Source organism: Myripristis murdjan, chromosome 1, assembly GCF_902150065.1.
Source record: "Myripristis murdjan chromosome 1, fMyrMur1.1, whole genome shotgun sequence".
Taxonomy (NCBI): domain Eukaryota; kingdom Metazoa; phylum Chordata; class Actinopteri; order Holocentriformes; family Holocentridae; genus Myripristis; species Myripristis murdjan.
Genome location: NC_043980.1, coordinates 9107286 through 9124470, shown reverse-complemented (window position 1 = coordinate 9124470; position 17185 = coordinate 9107286). Strand labels below are relative to the sequence as shown.

General features: G+C 39.9%; 1 protein-coding gene across 1 annotated transcript; it reads left to right on the top strand.

Moving 5' to 3' along the window:
* The first annotated feature begins 10882 nt into the window (after positions 1 to 10882).
* LOC115361707 (trypsin-4-like) lies at positions 10883 to 14980 on the top strand. Its single transcript, XM_030055288.1, has 4 exons — positions 10883 to 11076; positions 11425 to 11525; positions 14360 to 14502; positions 14831 to 14980. The coding sequence occupies exons 1-4, from the start codon at positions 10883 to 10885 to the stop codon at positions 14978 to 14980; spliced, it is 588 nt and encodes a 195-aa protein (XP_029911148.1).
* Positions 14981 to 17185: the final 2205 nt, after the last annotated feature.

The following is a 17185-nucleotide window of genomic DNA, read 5'->3' as shown; positions in this document are numbered from 1 at the left end:
CCATCATGAAAGAAATGATATCTTTGGTCTTAGCTCCAAAACGGTGGTCCTACGTCGCACTCTGAGACAGGTTCAGAGGCGGTTGTTGTCATGGCCTTGAGACCAAAGACACCCTGGGACGAAAGACTGACAGCATCAGAAATTTGGGATAACCATCTCACAGTGTGACAGCTCCTATCACCTATGTCCACTAACCAAACAATAGGAATGCAGCATGATGAATGCAACACTGGCGCTAAACACAATGATGGAAGTGAAACGAGCAAGAGGAAGTGTTTGGGACTTGAACAAAGAATAAACTCTTGTCGAGTTGTGGCAGCAGAAGCCTTGTTTATATGATGTGTCCTCCAGCTGTTAGTCAGGGTTAGGGCTGGTTAGTTAGTTGTCACTGTTTACTACTGTAGTGCATGTTTCGAGTACGCCGCAGATGGAGTAACAAGCACACGAGTAAAAGCCCTAATGAGTGACACAACAGGGCAAAGAAAACTACACCAAACACAAGTAGAAGACACCATGAACAGAATTCAAAGGACAAAGTCCACACACACAGAGTCCGGGGGGAAACACAAGAGACAACACAAGAATACACAAGTCCACAAAGTCCAAAAATAAAGTTCAGGAAAAACCCAAAAGACAAAGACATCGTCCCTATTGATGTGCATAGAAAATCTTGAATAACTTTATATATCATAGATATAAAGCCTTAACCCCTCACTGTAAAACATTTCCCTGTGAAATAACGGTAAATTAGGGGCAGCTACAGTTACCAGCATATTACTGTTAATTATCTACAACAACAGTATTTAAAAAAAGAAAATATATATTACGGTACTGTAATATTTTATACTATATTTTTTAATGGTATATTACTGTAAACATATTACGGTACCATGCTTTACAGAATATTAACTTTACAGTATGATACCCTTTTTTGACATTTGACATTTATCGAAGACAATCAAACATTCAGTACCTGAACATTTCAAAGTAATAACATTTTAGTAAATATAAAAATGACAAGAGATAAAAAACAGGCTCTCAACAATCTTTATACAACATGCATACCACACTTAAGTCACACTTAGGTCCTGTGTGGAGATGTGGGCTACATAAAGCCCCACTCAAAGTCAGTCAAGTTCTTTATAAGTGTTGCCCCAGGGGGACTCACAGTAGGTGCCTTTTTTTGGACCAGCTTCCCCGTTCTCTTGGACACCGCCTTGGCCTGGCTTGCCTTTGTCCCCCTCTCGGGATTTATTCCAATCAAGGGCCTAAAAATGTAACAAAAGAGATCAGAGATAGCATATAAGTTAAGCAGTGTTGTGAGAGTTACTTTTAAAACATATTCCACTACAGATTACTGAATACATGCCCTAAAATATGATTTGTACCGCATTCCATTAACTGAATCTTGGGAAATTGGATAAATCATGTCCCACTAAGAAAAATGCTATTTCTGTTGGAAATTTACAACATTTTAATGAAGAAAAAGAATCAAGGGCATAATCAGGGGGTCCTTTGCACATTTGTAAGGTTCTTTTATAGGTTTATTTTTAATTTTTATTAATTTAATGATTATATGTTGGCCCATGGCCTACAAAACCAGTTGTAGTCATTTCAACTTGATTATAACAACAAAAAGTAATAATTTCATTGAATAATATATTTACCACATGAAAGAGTACATCATAATATGTATTAAAAACTACAAATGAGTTTTGAACAATATTTACTATTATTTTGTAGTTGCTCAAAATGTGTCCAACATATTCGTCATCACCGTCAGATATTTATTTAAAAAACAAAAAACTCTACAAATACAAGGTCAATTACATTCCTGAGGAGCCCTTTTCAAACCTTCAGCTCTACTGCATGCTTCAAGACCGCTCAGGCTCCTGGAAGTTTGCTATTTTCTCTTAAATCTCTTCATATTTTGGGACACTGCTACTGTCACAACCATAACATGTCAACACCGTCACTTTTGTATAACAAATATTAGATTAGATTATGGAATAAATGTATACTTTTTAAGAAGAGGTCTGATGCAGGTAGCAAGAGGGGGGAAACAAGCTGGCTAATGTGAACAACTCATGCTTATCATGTGAAAGAGCAGGTTTTTGTCACCACCGTCAGACGTCACCACCGTCAGGTTTTCTGTCTGACGGTGATGACTGAAGTCTGAAAAATGCTTATAACAGTGCTCAGGATTGTTATTTTTTGTACCAAATAGTTAAATAAAGTTGTTAAGCAAGAAGCCATTGACTTGAGTGGTATAAATTTTGGAATTGTATGTTGTTTTAAATGAATATGCTTACAATATGTCTCTTTGGTGCTGTTGAGTTATAAAATATGTTTTACAAATTAAAAAAAAAAAAAAAAACATTAAGGTGACGGTGTTGACAAAAACAAAGTAGCCTAATAACTGGAAAAATGCCTATTTTATGAAAAAAATGCAAAATGAGGAGGTTGCACCGGTACATTGCTGAACAGCCAAGACCTTGGCCTATAATGATATACCTTCAGATTTTGTAATTTAACTCACTTTTTTTTTTTTCAAAATTAAAACCTGTTTTATCTAAATTCCCAAGAATCAGTGATATTCTAAATACTCCGGAATAGTTTTGGAATCCTTCATAATCCTGCAGTAGTTCCTAAACTGCAGGACACCGTAATGATTCACTACTACTTTGTGAGCAAATAAGACAAAAACAAATAAAGTAATCCCTTAAGAAATCTAGATCAGTGGTTCTCAAAGTGGGGTCTGGGGACCTCCAGGGGTCCTTGAGGGGGTCCCCAGCAAAAAGGGGAATCATATATTGTCACTATAATTCCATCTATAAGTAGCACATTTTTTATTCTTTCCATATTTATGGTGATAACTGTGAGAATGGAAAGCTGCAAATGTAGAAAAAGCTCTTGTGCAGTCAGGGAAGCCACACTTAAAAGACGCAATAGGCATACAACTATGAGTCTGCATGTGTCTGACATATGCAAATGTATTGCTGCAGGTTTTAGCACATCTGTTGCAAGTTATCATGTTTATACTGCAACCTAGAGGCCTTCACAGCAAAATAATCTTGCTCATCCAACAAAGACAATTTTTAAGCTACTCTCCCACAGGTTAATACAATTTTTACACCAAAACAGGGGCAGCCAGTTAACTGTTAGCTATTTAACTTTCCCCTCCCTAGGTGGAGAAGCAACATGATATCCTAAAAACCTTTTTACTTTAAATAGTCCCACAACAAATTGATTGCTTGGAGCTTCTACAAAGTAGCTATGAAAATCAAATAATTTGACCCGTTACTGGTAATGTGGTTCAACAAAAAGATACAATTTTGTCCACTTAGCAGCTATGCTAGCTAACTTTAACTGAAGACATTAGCATGCATGCTCGCAACATGTGGTTCACACTAAATAACGTCAAGCAGTAAATTTGACTTTTCAGCAAAAGCACAGTCAATAAAATGTGTATTCAACACAAAATGACAAAATCAACATTTACCGTATTTTACCGTTTTTAGAATTAACGGTACCTTATTGCTAGAAATTGGCCGAATTTTTGCAGTAATGTTTTACAGTGCTTGTTGATTCCCTCACAGGTTTAGAGAGTAGTAATGCTTGACCTAGGGGACCCTATTTTTTCGTAGGTCAGTCAGTGGCACTGACTTTGGCATGGGAAACTGGGGTTCAAATCCCCAATCTTGGTCACGGTGATGGTAACAAATCCATTGTGGGCACTTAGGCAAGGTCCATAATGGTCCATGCCTATAGCTCGGTTTGAGTGAGAATACAAGCAGAAGATGTTGGGGAACTAGGGCAGCCAGATGACAAGTGGGCTACTGGAACAAGACATACTTGGACTAGGACAGAGAACATACAACTGCTGGAATGCTACTATACTAGCAACCCCAGTGAGAGGGGATATAAGCAGAGGATGTGGGAGCAATGGATGTTTCAAAACCCAACATCCAGACTTGCCAAGAAACAACTGCTAGCTCCGTGTTCCAGTATCCGCAAACGGAAGCTACTATCACAACTTGAAATGGATGAGGCTTGCAAAGATGCCCTTGAGACAGAGCAGCACACCACTGCAGGGTGCAAGATGGTGTTATGGCATACATGGAGCACCATAACCAAGTGGCTGGCATAGTGTACAGAAACATCTGCACCGAATTGGAGCTGGAAGTCCTTGGGTCACTTCCAGAGGTGGTTGAGAGCAACAGAGCCAATATCCTGCAGGACTTCCAGATCCAGACGAATAAGCTGGTGGTGGCTGATCAACCAGACATCGTGATGGTCGACAAACAGCAGAAGAAGACAGTCGTGATAGTAGTAGTAGTGATGAAGGGTGAACGCAGGATGACAGCACTCAAAGATGATGTTATCCTGTGTTTTTTTTTTTTTTTTTTTAATACCATACCTTCATCCTTTTCTCCCTTCTTATCATTAATAGATTTTTGGGGGTGTTAAATGGGGCAGTCAACCCAACAACTGGAATTTATTTAAAAATTGACTCAGATATTTACACATTTATAATTAACAGTCCACAATCTGGGGGCCCTTGCATCTCTGGGCCCTGAGATGCAGCCCATGTCTGGCCAAGGGTAGAACTGTAGTGTGTGAAAAATGTTAAGAAAAGAAAAAAAACAAACAAACAAACAAAAAAAACTTTTGTCATTAACACTACAATTAAGCAGTATACAAATATAAAAGGGAACTGGGTGAACAGAAAAAGTTTTGACAGAGAAACAAAAGTTGCTTCTGTCAGGTTTGTGATGTTCACAAGAATAGTATGTGTTCACAGTGAGGCTACGCCACCTGGTGGAGTTACATCAAACAGTCAGTCAGTGAGACAGAGGCTGTTGTGTATGAATGTGTATTCCTAACATAACACACTATCACACTATCAGTACAAATAAAGGGATTTTTTTTAATGTACAACTGTAACTCTCCTCAAAAAACAACAACCTCACAGTAGAAGAAAACAAAAAACACTTGTGCATGTGGTGCCTTCTTTTTTAGTCTGGCCATAAGACTTCATCTTACTTCTTCACCTCCTCTTCTTCCTCCTCCTCCTCACCCCTCTTCCTCTCTGTCCAACATCGGCCTCCATTGCTGTCCAAACCAAATGATGACCTGTGGCCCAAGCCCTGATTTGCAAGTGAACTCATTATTTATGTAAAATTGTTTTCACAATTCTTAATGTGGAAAAGTAATTGATAGAATAGTGTGGCGATGTAGAGACCAGTGTTTACCGTTTTGCCGAGGTGTGTTATTAAATTGCAAACTGAATGAAAAGCAGTGAGCTGTGTTCAGAGTTTTGCAAAAAGTGTGTTAGAGTGCACAGAGAAAAGAATGTGCATTCAGTTTGGCACACTTGGTGAATGCATCAGCTACAAGTGTTAATAGTTTCAAGATTCAAGATTCAAGATTCAAGGTTTATTCGTCACATGCATGAATGTACAGGTACAGCAGCAGTGAAATGTAATTGCAACAACTCCGGCACTGTGCAAGTAAAAAAATAAAAATAAAAATAAAAAAAATACAAATAATAATAATAACGATAATAATAATAAAAAAAATAAAAGAAAATAAAAATAAAAATAAAGATAAAATAGAAAGAATAAATGACATTCCTATATACAATGAACGACTATATACAATATGCAACAATATACAAAAGTACAAAAAGTACAAAAAGTACAAATAAGTAGAGGGTAAGTACAAATGAGTAGAAGAACTGAGTTGCAAAACCCTGAAGAACAACACGTTCCGCCGGAGGTTCAGGGTTAGTGTGGAACCGTGAGACCAAGTGACAGAACCTGACGCCCGGTACTGGGATACAGGAGCTGTCAGACTTGATCCAGCCTTGTGGAGTCACCCAGTTTGTGTTATGAGTTCAGAATCCGTGTGGCCTGGGGAAAGAAGCTCCTTCTCAGCCTCTCAGTCCTGGCTTTGATGGAGCGAAGCCACTTGCCTGAGGGCAGCCACTCGAACAGTCTATGGTTGGGATGATGAGTGTCTTTTAAAATCCGACTTGCCCTGGACCTGCACCGCTGGGTGTAGATGTCCTGGAGGCAGGGCAGTGCTGTGCGGGTGATGCGCTCAGCACATCGGATCACTCTGTGCAGGGCCTTCCTGTCCTGGGAGCTGCAGCTGCCGTACCAGGCAGTGATGCTCCCAGAGAGCACAGACCCCACTGTGGCGGCGTAGAAGGTTTTCAGCAGCGTGGTGGAGATATTAAATTTCCTCAGCTGCCTGAGGTGGTACAACCGCTGCCGAGCCTTCTTCACCAGGGTGGTGGTGTGTGTAGTCCATGTCAGGTCCTCAGAGATGTGAACCCCAAGGTACCTGTAATTGCTTACTCTCTCCACCGGGGTCCCATACCTCCTTGGTCTTGTCAACATTCAGGTCAAGGTTGTTGTCCTTACACCAAGAAGACAGCAGCTCCACCTCCTCCAGATAGGCCGTCTCGTTGTTGTTGGAGATCAGGCCTACCACCACTGTGTCATCCGCGAATTTCACAATGAAATTCGCGGATTCAGAAACTGTGCTTCAAAAATCACTGTTAGTGTTTACACATTCAGAAAAAAAACAAACAAACTGCAATGTGAAATCCATCAAAAGTAATTGGGGGCACATTAAAATGAGGCTGGAGTGAGTCTCGACTCCTCTGTCCTCCTCTCTCTCAGCTCACATCTCCCTGGGATGGGACTAAGGCGTGAGGAGAGAAGGCGAGGAGAGGAATCGAGGATGGACAACTGAGAAAAGAGAAAGGCCGATTGAATCCCTGCCAGCTCCAGTGGCTGAACCTGTGCTCTGAATCAGCCACAGGGTCAAAGTCCTTCAGGTAGACCGTGCTCTCTATTCTGTTGCCCCCTGATCCTCTGATAACACAGAGTGGGTGGTGCCTGATGTTATTATATAGAATACGCTGCCAGGAGACGGTGAGTAGGGGATTATGTCTTGCTCAAGGACACATGGCTGCTGCAGGAATCAAACTGTTCACTGATCTCACCACCGTGCTGCCCAGAGAGCTTGCAAGCTCACTAGATAATGACAATGACATAACAAATATAACTTTGTACTTTTACTAATTCTTCTATGGCGTGCACAACATACTGCCAACATTGTGGAAAGAAGTCTGGAGTTCGGCATCAATCCAACAACAACAAAAACAAAGAAATGATAAACATTTTAAAAAATGTTACTTTATATCAAGATGGTGAACAACCCATCAGACCAGGCCAGTGTACTCTTCTGCTTACCAAGTATTTCCTGGAAGACAGAAGGTGATGAAGGCTCAATGGACAATGAGTCCATTGTCATGGAGCGTAGAGGTTCATTTGAATGGAGCTGAGTGATAAGAAAAGATATTTAAGCAAATTGTGACCATAAACATCAACTGTCTGGAATCAGACGTGACGCTCTGTCCTGCTCTGACTGACTGGGACCTTTTACACTGCATCCAAACCCTGACTGATGTAAGCACGGTGGAAAGAAGTCTGGAGTTTATCATTAATTCAGTTTCATAAATAAATAAAATATTCTACCTGGAAACAGAGAAATGTATTTAGATGGTGAATAAATCAAGTGACCATTGGCTGAATAGACCTCCTGAAAAAAACAAAAAACAAAGAAAAACAAATAAATACTATATTGAAAACAATGTATTTGGATTGTGCTACTTTTATATAAGTGACAAATTAAGTCAATTAAATTAACAATTAAAACAACTGAAAAGCAAGTTTTTATTTATTAAGGACAAATAATCAGTTTTCTTTGATAACTCTGCCAACTGTTGTCACTATTTATATTATTATATCATGATGCTTTGTATAATATAATGTATATTTCTATGTGTAATATTGTATTGAAATGTGTTCAGTGTTGTATTGTGAAGAAAAAGATGATCAGCTGAAGCACTGAATGACATTAACAGTGTCAAACAACACATTTACTGAAGGTAAAGTAAATTTATTGATTTCAAGATCTTTTTTATTCATGTGGAGATGTTCTTCGGTTCCACTGTGACAGATCCCATGGTGTGTGATGGTGTGAGTCCCAGTGTGCTTGTGGCTGCATGTGGTCCTCTAAACAGGGACCACCTCACTGAAGCAAATGTTTAGGTTTGATAAAGAGTGCAGTTTGGATCTGGAAGATATTCATAACGGTGATCAGGTTGGTGCTGTCCCAGTTTTGTGAGTTTTTAGTTTTTTTGTGATGAAACGGCTTTACTTTATACCGAGTATTAGCAGTACGTTTCCTCACAACAAAAAGTCCAACCTCAGCTCACCTGTTCCCTTCACTTTGACTTCAAAAGTACACGTCTGTTATTAAATCCATTTTTAGAGCTTTTAATAGTGTCAGCATGAATTCTGTTGACAGTATGTTAGGGTTATGGAGTTTCCCTGGAAGAAACCGTTGATGTAGCTGGCCGTTTCTTTTTTCTTTTTTTTCTTTTTTTAATTATTGTTTCACTCTCTGGAATACCATTGTCTCACTATCCCTTGATAGAAGATGATATCAAAATATTTTCATAATTAAACACAGTTTGGTAGCCAATGGAGCGTTGTGTTGATAAACCTTTACAAGGTGATTGGTGGATCAGAGGCCAACAGGACAGTGGGAGCAGATTTGAAAAGGTGCTGCTGTCCCATCAGGAGGACAGTCACTGGAGGCTCAGAGACACAAATGGCTCAGCTGCTGCTTCTTCTGCTGTTGCTGTGGGCTGGTGAGTTCTCAACACTTGTGTATTCTGCAGTGCTGACACTTTGAATACTAAGTATGAAAGATTTTTACTCATGAAAATGATATATTCTTTTTTTATTCTCTATCTGTGTGTGTGTGTGTGTGTGTGTGTGTGTGTGTGTGTGTGTGTGTGTGTGTGTGTGTGTGTGTGTGTCACAAGCCAGCCACCTCTGGTAACAAACATGCAGGACTCAGAAACAGGCCTCCCAGAACATTGTTTAATACAAAAATGTTCAAATTTCCCTAGGCACCAAAATGTAATCTGCCAAAATGTAAAGATTTGATATTAAAGTAAAATCAATATTCTGGTCAATAAAATCGAGACCATGCCAGTATTTCAGTTGACAGAGACAAAAAAGGACAAGATAAATTCAATCAAGTTTCTCTCATTGTCCAGTGGCAGCTCTGTACCCTCACATAGATGTGCCTGCTGCACTAATCATGTTACTGGAAGAAAAAAAAAAACACTTCAAAGGTTAAAATTAAACATATTAAAGTTACAACAATTTTATCATTCTGTCTTATTAATCAGAGTATGCTTGTCGTGTCTCTTTAATTCGATGTATCCATTATTTGTTGTTCACTGGTTTGTCTAAACTCTGTTTCTTGGTAGCTGCCTCAGACATGTGTGCTGTCCTCAGCAGCCATATTGTCTGTGTTTGTCTTCTCCTAATGGACATTCTGTTGTTTCTCTCCCACCGAGAGGAAACCTCTCCCTCTGTGTTACTGTATGTCTGTGCAACCACAGTCAAATGACTGAAGAATGTGTCTTTCAGATTTCACTGTGGGTGATGTGCACAAGAGGATTATTGGAGGTCGGCCATGTCGACCAGATGAGCGGCTGTACCATGTCCAGCTCAGAGGATTTTTTCAAAACAGTACATATACAGAAGAAACCTTATGTGGTGGCTCTCTGATCAGTGACCAGTGGATCCTGACTGCGTCTCACTGCTGGCCTTCAGAGCCAGGATGGTAACAAAGTGAAGTGTTTACTTAAAATAATGACAACATATTTCTTACTCCATAAAGACTTAGGGCTCTAGTTTCGCAGACCAGGCGAGGCGGGGGCGTAGCGCAGATGCGCTTCGCCAACTGGGTGTGGCCAGGCGGATTTTCCAAGTTTGGCACGCCGTTCTCGGTGGCGCAAGTACTCCGCCATCCCTCCTACCGGCGGAGGGGAGGAGAGAAGGCATGGAGTGGGTTTGACACAGCCGATTCACATGTAACCAATCAAATGAGCCCCTGTCCTTGCCTTTAAAATGCGCTGCGTGAAGGCTGACATGGAAGTCTATTGCCGCGGGCGGAGCGGAGCTCAGGAGACAAGCGCGGAGCGGAGACCGGCGAGCAGTGCGGACACGTCACCAAAACCTCACAGGCAGGCTTCCGGGATGTTAGACACATGAACGATGCAATAAATACCGAAAAAAACACTATTCAATACTACGATCACAATCAGCACATACATATATCTCCATATCAACTGTCCCGTCACAGCTGATGTCAGATCAAAGAAGATTGGCACCGTTTGTGCTGATCGTGAGGTTTTGGTGATGTGCGCCAGCCAGCCAAACTTCCACTGCGCCAGCTCCGCTCCGCCTTGCGCTGAAAGTAGACGTGGTTTCAGACGGCGAGCTTTTGGCGCACCTCGGCGAAGCCTTTTAGCACGAAACTGTCACTACGCCAAGCCGAATCTGTCGGCACCTCCCCCCGCTGCGCCGCCACTCCCATCTCGGCGAACCTCCGCCTGCGAAACTTGGAAACTGTCCGCCTCTCCCGCTTCGCCGGTCGAAACTAGCTCTGCGCGGGGTTCGCCTCACTGCGCCACCCCGCGCTGCGCCGGGAAACTAGAGCCCTTAAACTGTTGTATTTGAACTGGAAATATTTAATGCATTGATGCAATAGTAATTATATGGCATACAAAACAAAAATGCTTTGGTTAGAAATCAAGCTAAAGGTCCAGAGAGTACACAGATAGATAGATAGATAGATAGATTATTTTTGAATTCATGAGTGTGTTGCTTTGGGAGAATTGCTCATGTTCATAAATAATCAGACCACATTATAGGAATAACAGGTTTAATTTCTTAAATTGAGTGATGTTCCTCTGTCTCCCTTTCTTAATGTTAGGAATATGTCTGCAAATTTAACTGTGCATCATGGTGCAGAAGTAGTGCCAATCCCAGGACAAAATGGGATACCCTTCACAGAAAACGGCCTACAACATGACATCATACTGGTGAAGCTTCCTAACCTCACTGCTCAGTTAAATCTAACAACAATACCTCTTCCTGACTGTGCTAATCGATTTCTAGCTATGTTTCGAAGGTGAGTTGTAAATCTGTATTTTTGAGTTTAAAAGTACATCAGTCTGTCTGTGCATGTGAAGGTCTTGGGTCTACATGACCAAGTATGACCCAGATTCAGATGATTTATAAACTTCTGGTTGTGTCTGTAGATTCATCTCATCATTAGCATACTGGTGTCAGTCGGTGAAATGGTGAAACAGGTGTAGATACAGAGTAGTTCTGGAGCTGTCATGAGTTGAACTTAACAAAACATCTTTGACAGGAGGCAAACTCTTGATTCCTGCACTGAAGGATCAGAAACTCATCATATTGAGTGTAGTGATAATTTTCAATCATTTAAATCTCATGTGTCATTTGTTTTGTTCAGCTGTGTCGGGAGGCCTGCTGGCACGTCCAAGCCATGCACAGGAGATCCAGTTCAGATTGCAGGCCATGGTGCAACTTGGGCATTTCTAGATGTCATAAGAAGTGAGACTGCTTTTCATAACTTCACAGGTTCAAACAAGTATTTCCTGTCGTTGTTGTCCATGTAGTTTTGTTCTACAGTCATAAAAATAGAAATCTGTATGTGCTGAGTCAGTTCCACTTGTTAGGGGCCGGGCAGCCTAAGCTGCCAGGACCCTCTTGTATTCCTGCGTGTTCTTCTTTCTTTCTTCAGAGGAGCGTCACTGACTGTTGTTTAAAGGATCAGAACTGTGATTTTGAATCCTACTTCCCATGCACGAAAAATCACCAAATTTTGCACAAAGGTCCAGTCCCATGCCAGATTACCTCAGCTGCAAACACAAGCCAATAGTCCTGATGGTGGCGCTACAGCAAGCCTCTAAATTTCAAAACTTTGAAAATTTATAATAAATCAACCATATGTGCTACAGCTTTGCAACTTTCATCAAAATGTAGCCCCAATACCGAAGAAACTTTTACACATAAACATCTTTTTTTCACTTATGGAGCAAATCAATCATTGTTAAAAACACATTACCAACATCTCCATGCTGTCTAGATGCAATATGTGTATATTCAGATTTTTGTCTTGATGACTGATTTTTTAGTGGTTTGAAATCTGCCTTTCCATGCATAGGCGGCTGCTATCATGTGACTGGCTTAGTCAATTTGTGAAGCCTCACAATTAGCTCAGTGAGATAAAGCCTTGTCCTTCATGCCAGACATTGTGAGTTCAAGCCTCAACTGATGCAAAATACACATTAGAAAGCCATCTTCCAGTTCTCCACTTGTTGCTCAGAATTGCCTAAATTTGCCCGGCCTCGGCCATTGCTGCGCAGCAGCTATCATTTTTATTATAACTCCATTTTTGTGGAGAGAGACTGAGAAGCAAATGGTTATATTGTTACATATGTCATCACACTTTTTAAGATGATACTACTTGACTCAACAGCATTACTAGAAGAATTTGGCATGCATTTAAAATAAATAAAATCATCAAGCCACGTTACTAGGTGTTTATTCACTTGAATAATGTCGCTAGGCAAGGCAAGTTTATTTGTATAGCACAGGGCAATTCAAAGCGCTTTACATAGAGCATAAAAGGCATTAAAACAATATAAAAGCAACACAAGAAGACATACATAAAAACATTTAAAACGTGTTAAATTTAGTAATACAAAGAAGCTAAAAAGAGAATAAGATGATAAAACAGGACATTAAAAGTTACAGTGCAGTGTAAAATATTAACCCTTAATGTGGTTTAATGGAAGGCAGCGGCAAACAGAAAAGTCTTCAGCTGTGATTTAAAAGAACTGAGAGTCGCAGCAGATCTACAGTTTTCTAGGAGTTTGTTCCAGATATGTGGAGCATAAAAACTAAACGCTGCTTCTCCATGTTTAGTTTTTACTCTGGGGACAGAAAGTACACCTGTCCCAGACAACCTAAGAGGTCTGGATGGTTCATAATTTAGCAGCAGATCAGAGATGTATTTTGGCCCTAAACCAACAGCAATATCTTGAAATCAGCATTACAGTAGTCAAGTCTACTGAAGATAAATGCATGGACAAGTTTTTCCAAATCCTGCTGAGACATAAGTCCTCTAATTCTTGATATATTCTTAAGGTGATAGTAGGCTGACTTTGTAACTGTCTTAATGTGGCTGTTGAAATTCAGGTCTGAGTCCATGACTACACCAAGATTTCTGGCTTGGTTTGCATAGGCGGAGTTTGAAATTTGCGCTGGGGGGGGGGCAAACATTTTTTTTATTATTATTATTTTATTTATTACAATACCAAACATAATGTAATTCAGATTTATTTCTGAAAATAATCTTATTTTATTGCATTGCTTAAATGTTTATAGATATGTATACAGGAAAAAAAAATATTGGACCTATTTTTGACTCAATGTAGTGACACATTTCAGACGCTAGGGGGGGCAATGCCCCCCGCAAACTCCGCCTATGTTGGTTTGTGGTTTTTAACATTATTGACTGAAGCTGAGTGCTAACTTTTAATTGTTCTTCCTTGGCTCCAAAATCAATTACTTCAGTTTTGTCTTTGTTTAACTGAAGAAAATTCTGGCACATCCAATCGTTGATTTGTTCAATGCACTTACTCAGTGCTTGTACTGGACCATAGTCCCCTGGTGATATGGTTATGTAAATTTGTGTGTCGTCTGCATAACTGTGGTAGCATATTTTGTTGTTTTCCATAATCGCTAGACTCAGGATTATAATTAAAGGGACATGGCAGTGATTTTAAATATTGTTTTGTACAATTTACCCACATCTTACATTACAACAAATCATTTTGTAAATCATGTGGGGGTTCTTAAAATTTCACTACATATAATCAAAATGCCTTGAATTCTAAATATTTTTGGTTGAAAATCCCACCTGATAATGTTCTGCTCCTTTGGCTCACTGTGTTGTTGCCATTCATAAATATGGAACAAATAAATCACTGTGTAAACAAAACGTTTCCCTGGGCGGAGGCACCGTTTCACTCCACACAGTTTCAAGTCATCAAAACACAACAGTGCTGCTGCTGTTGGGAAAAAATCATGTGGATGACTTTATTACAGTGATGTAATACTGGTGTGAAGAAAGTTTGAAGTCTTTGAAAGTTCATTTTCATGTTGTAGTGGAATGAAAGGAATCCAGTGGCTGGATAAGCACAGGGAAAATCATATTAGATAAATCATGAAGTGTATACATTTTGTAGATAGTACACTAACCATGCAGAATCACACACATGGTCCTTCAAGTTGCAGTTGAATTTCAAATTTCAAAAACATCATTAGGATGTATGTTGCTGAGTCATAGAATCTGACTTTACTTTTCCGCTCTCCTCTAGTGCCTGCTGAGCAACCACAATTACAATGTGCAAACGTAAGTGTTGTGGATTGCGTCGCTAGCAATCTTCAGCCCCCCGGCCAGATACCATTTCGGAATCAGCACTATTTCTGTGGACAAGCTCCTGGAGTGGATGCTTGTGATGTGAGGAATTATCTGATTATCTGTGTTACCTCCAACATTGTAAGAAAAAGAAAATCAGTAATGACTGATACTTTGTAATTGTGATTGTGTTATTGTGTTGTAATTGTGGTATATATACTGTACACACACACACACACACACACACACACAAACGCACACACAAACACACACACATCAGATAGATCTGTATCTATCTATCTATCTATCTATCTATCTATCTATACAAACACACACACACACACACACACACACACACACACACACACACACACATATGTATGCATATAATTTTTAGATAAAATATTTTATATATAATTTCTCTCTCCAGGGTGACTCTGGTGGAGGAGTGGTGTATAAGGGCCAGATTTACGGTGTCATTTCCGGCAGTGGTCGCTGGGCTCATCTGTGTCCAATTCGGTTCATGGATGTCTGCCATGCTGATTACAGGCGGTGGATCAAACAGACGACTGGCCTGTAAGCTTAAAGTCTTTCATATTAAACATATATGAGATATCAGCTACAAGAAACTGATGTGGTTTGGATGTTTTTTTTTTCCCCAACAGAAACACTGGAAGCAGTGTTTCAAATGATAAATGGTGATAAATTGTGCAAAACTGATTATTTTTCTGATACAAGGATACAAGTGAGGATATTTCCTCCCTAACACAACATACAGCCATAATTCATATTGTGAGTAAATATGTGCTCTTTTCCACTAAGATAGAAGAATGACAGTGACACATCTTTTGTTTAGAAAGTGAAACAGTAACTCTTAAAATATTATGTGCAAGAAATGAAAAAACAAACAAACAAACAAACAAAAACACACATAAGGTATATTTCTTCTATGTGACCTAACGTTAGCTAACCACTGGTCAGCCAGTTGTTTTAGTAAGTAAAAACGGCTACAAGTAAAGTTACAAAGTTAAAAAATAAATTGAAAGTAAATTGAAAAATGAAAATCAAATGAAAGTGAAATGAAAAATGAAAGCAAGTGCAGTTAAGCTGAGTGGTGAGTTTTGAGGAATCAGTACTGTTCATTTCACAAGTGTGGGGACCAAAAAGTGTGTTCCCTCTCTGTCCCTCTTTCCTCCTCCACACAGGATATATTTCAAATTAGCCACAAAAGTTCAATCATAGTGATATTTCTGAACCAGTAACGTGTACAGACCTCACCGAGATAATGGATTAATTGGTCAGACAGATTATTTGTGTGATATTACATATATAAATAAATAGTCTGACATTCTGTGATGATGAGTCCACACACAACTATTGTGAAGAAAGAGAAATTTATGAGAAAAAAAAGCCTTGGATATTCTCTGCGATTAAAGTGGTAAATATGCAACAAAAAAACTCACAAATTCATGAGAAAATAACCTTGGAAATATTGAGATTATAAAGTCTCAAATTTATGAGAAAACACACACACACACACACAAGTATTCAAATGTGTAAGGTACGGATCTGTATTCCAAACAGAACACACTATCTGCACAAATAAGGTTGAGAAGTTATTTATTTAGCACTGTCGCCTCACAGTGAGAAGGTCCTGGGTTCGATTCCCACCCAAGGTCCTTTCTGTGTGGAGTTTGCATGTTCTCCCCGTGTCTGCGTGGGTTTCCTCCCACCGTCCAAAGACATGCAGGCTAGGTGAATTGGAGAAGCTAAATTGCCCCTAGGTGTGACTGTGTGTGTGAATGTCAGTGTTTGTCTGTCTGCCCTGTGATGGACTGGCGACCTGTCCAGGGTGTTTCCTTGCCTTCGCCCTATGAGCGCTGGGATTGGCTCCAGCACCCCCCCCGCGACCCTAGTGAGGATAAGCGGTTTAGAAGATGAATGAATGAATGAATGAATGCTCTGCTGTAACTCTCCTCAAACAACAAAAGCACAGCAGAAGAAAAAAAATGTGCTAGAAAAAAAAGAACAAAAAATGGCAAAATCTCGCCTTCTTTGTAAGTCTAGACATTATTCTTTATTTTACTTCTTCACCTCTTCCTCCTCCTCCTCTTCCTCCCTGCCCTTTGACCTCCATCATTGTCAAAACCAGACATTTACCTGTAGCTCAAGCTCTGATTTGTAAGAGAACTCATTGTGTTTTCTCATGTGCCAGTGTGAAAAGGCAATAGGCAAAACAGTGTAGCAATACAGAGGCCAAAGTTAACAGTTTTACAAGCGTTTTGCAAAAAGTGTGCTATAAAATTGCAAACTGAGTGTAAATCAGAATGTGCATTCACTATGACACACTTGGTGAATGCATCAATCATGAGTGTTCACAGTTTCAGAGATAGAGCTTGAAGAATCACTGCTAGTGTTTAAGCACTCAGAAAATAAAATACATAGCAGCAATAGGATTTGGTAACACGGAAATACTTGTGATTTCAGCCCAGAATCACGTTATCATCAGCATCTGGACTTTGAAAAGACATTTCTGTGATTTGCGCCGATTCAGAAGAAAACAACATACTGATTTGGATGAGGTGATAGAGGATGTCACAATTCAGCAAGTGCACAAGTGCAGAATCACCAGGCTCAGACAGGACAGGAGTGGGCAACAATGCTGTTCTTTTCTAAAAATCTTGTAGAAAAGGGTGGTACAGTCGGTTCCAGAAGTCAAAGTGCAAAAGGCAAGTGTATGTGTAAGCTGCAGGAGGGTGGAGGTTAAGATGAGCAGGAAGCTAGA

What these genes read in the sequence shown, in the direction of transcription:
- LOC115361707 (XM_030055288.1), top strand. Translation starts at nt 10,883, where the DNA reads ATGTCTGCAAATTTAACTGTGCATCATGGTGCAGAAGTAGTGCCAATC. An exon ending in TTTCTAGCTATGTTTCGAAG is followed by an intron (nt 11,077 to 11,424) that starts GTGAGTTGTAAA and finishes TGTTTTGTTCAG; the next exon opens with CTGTGTCGGGAGGCCTGCTG. An exon ending in CTGGAGTGGATGCTTGTGAT is followed by an intron (nt 14,503 to 14,830) that starts GTGAGGAATTAT and finishes TTCTCTCTCCAG; the next exon opens with GGTGACTCTGGTGGAGGAGT.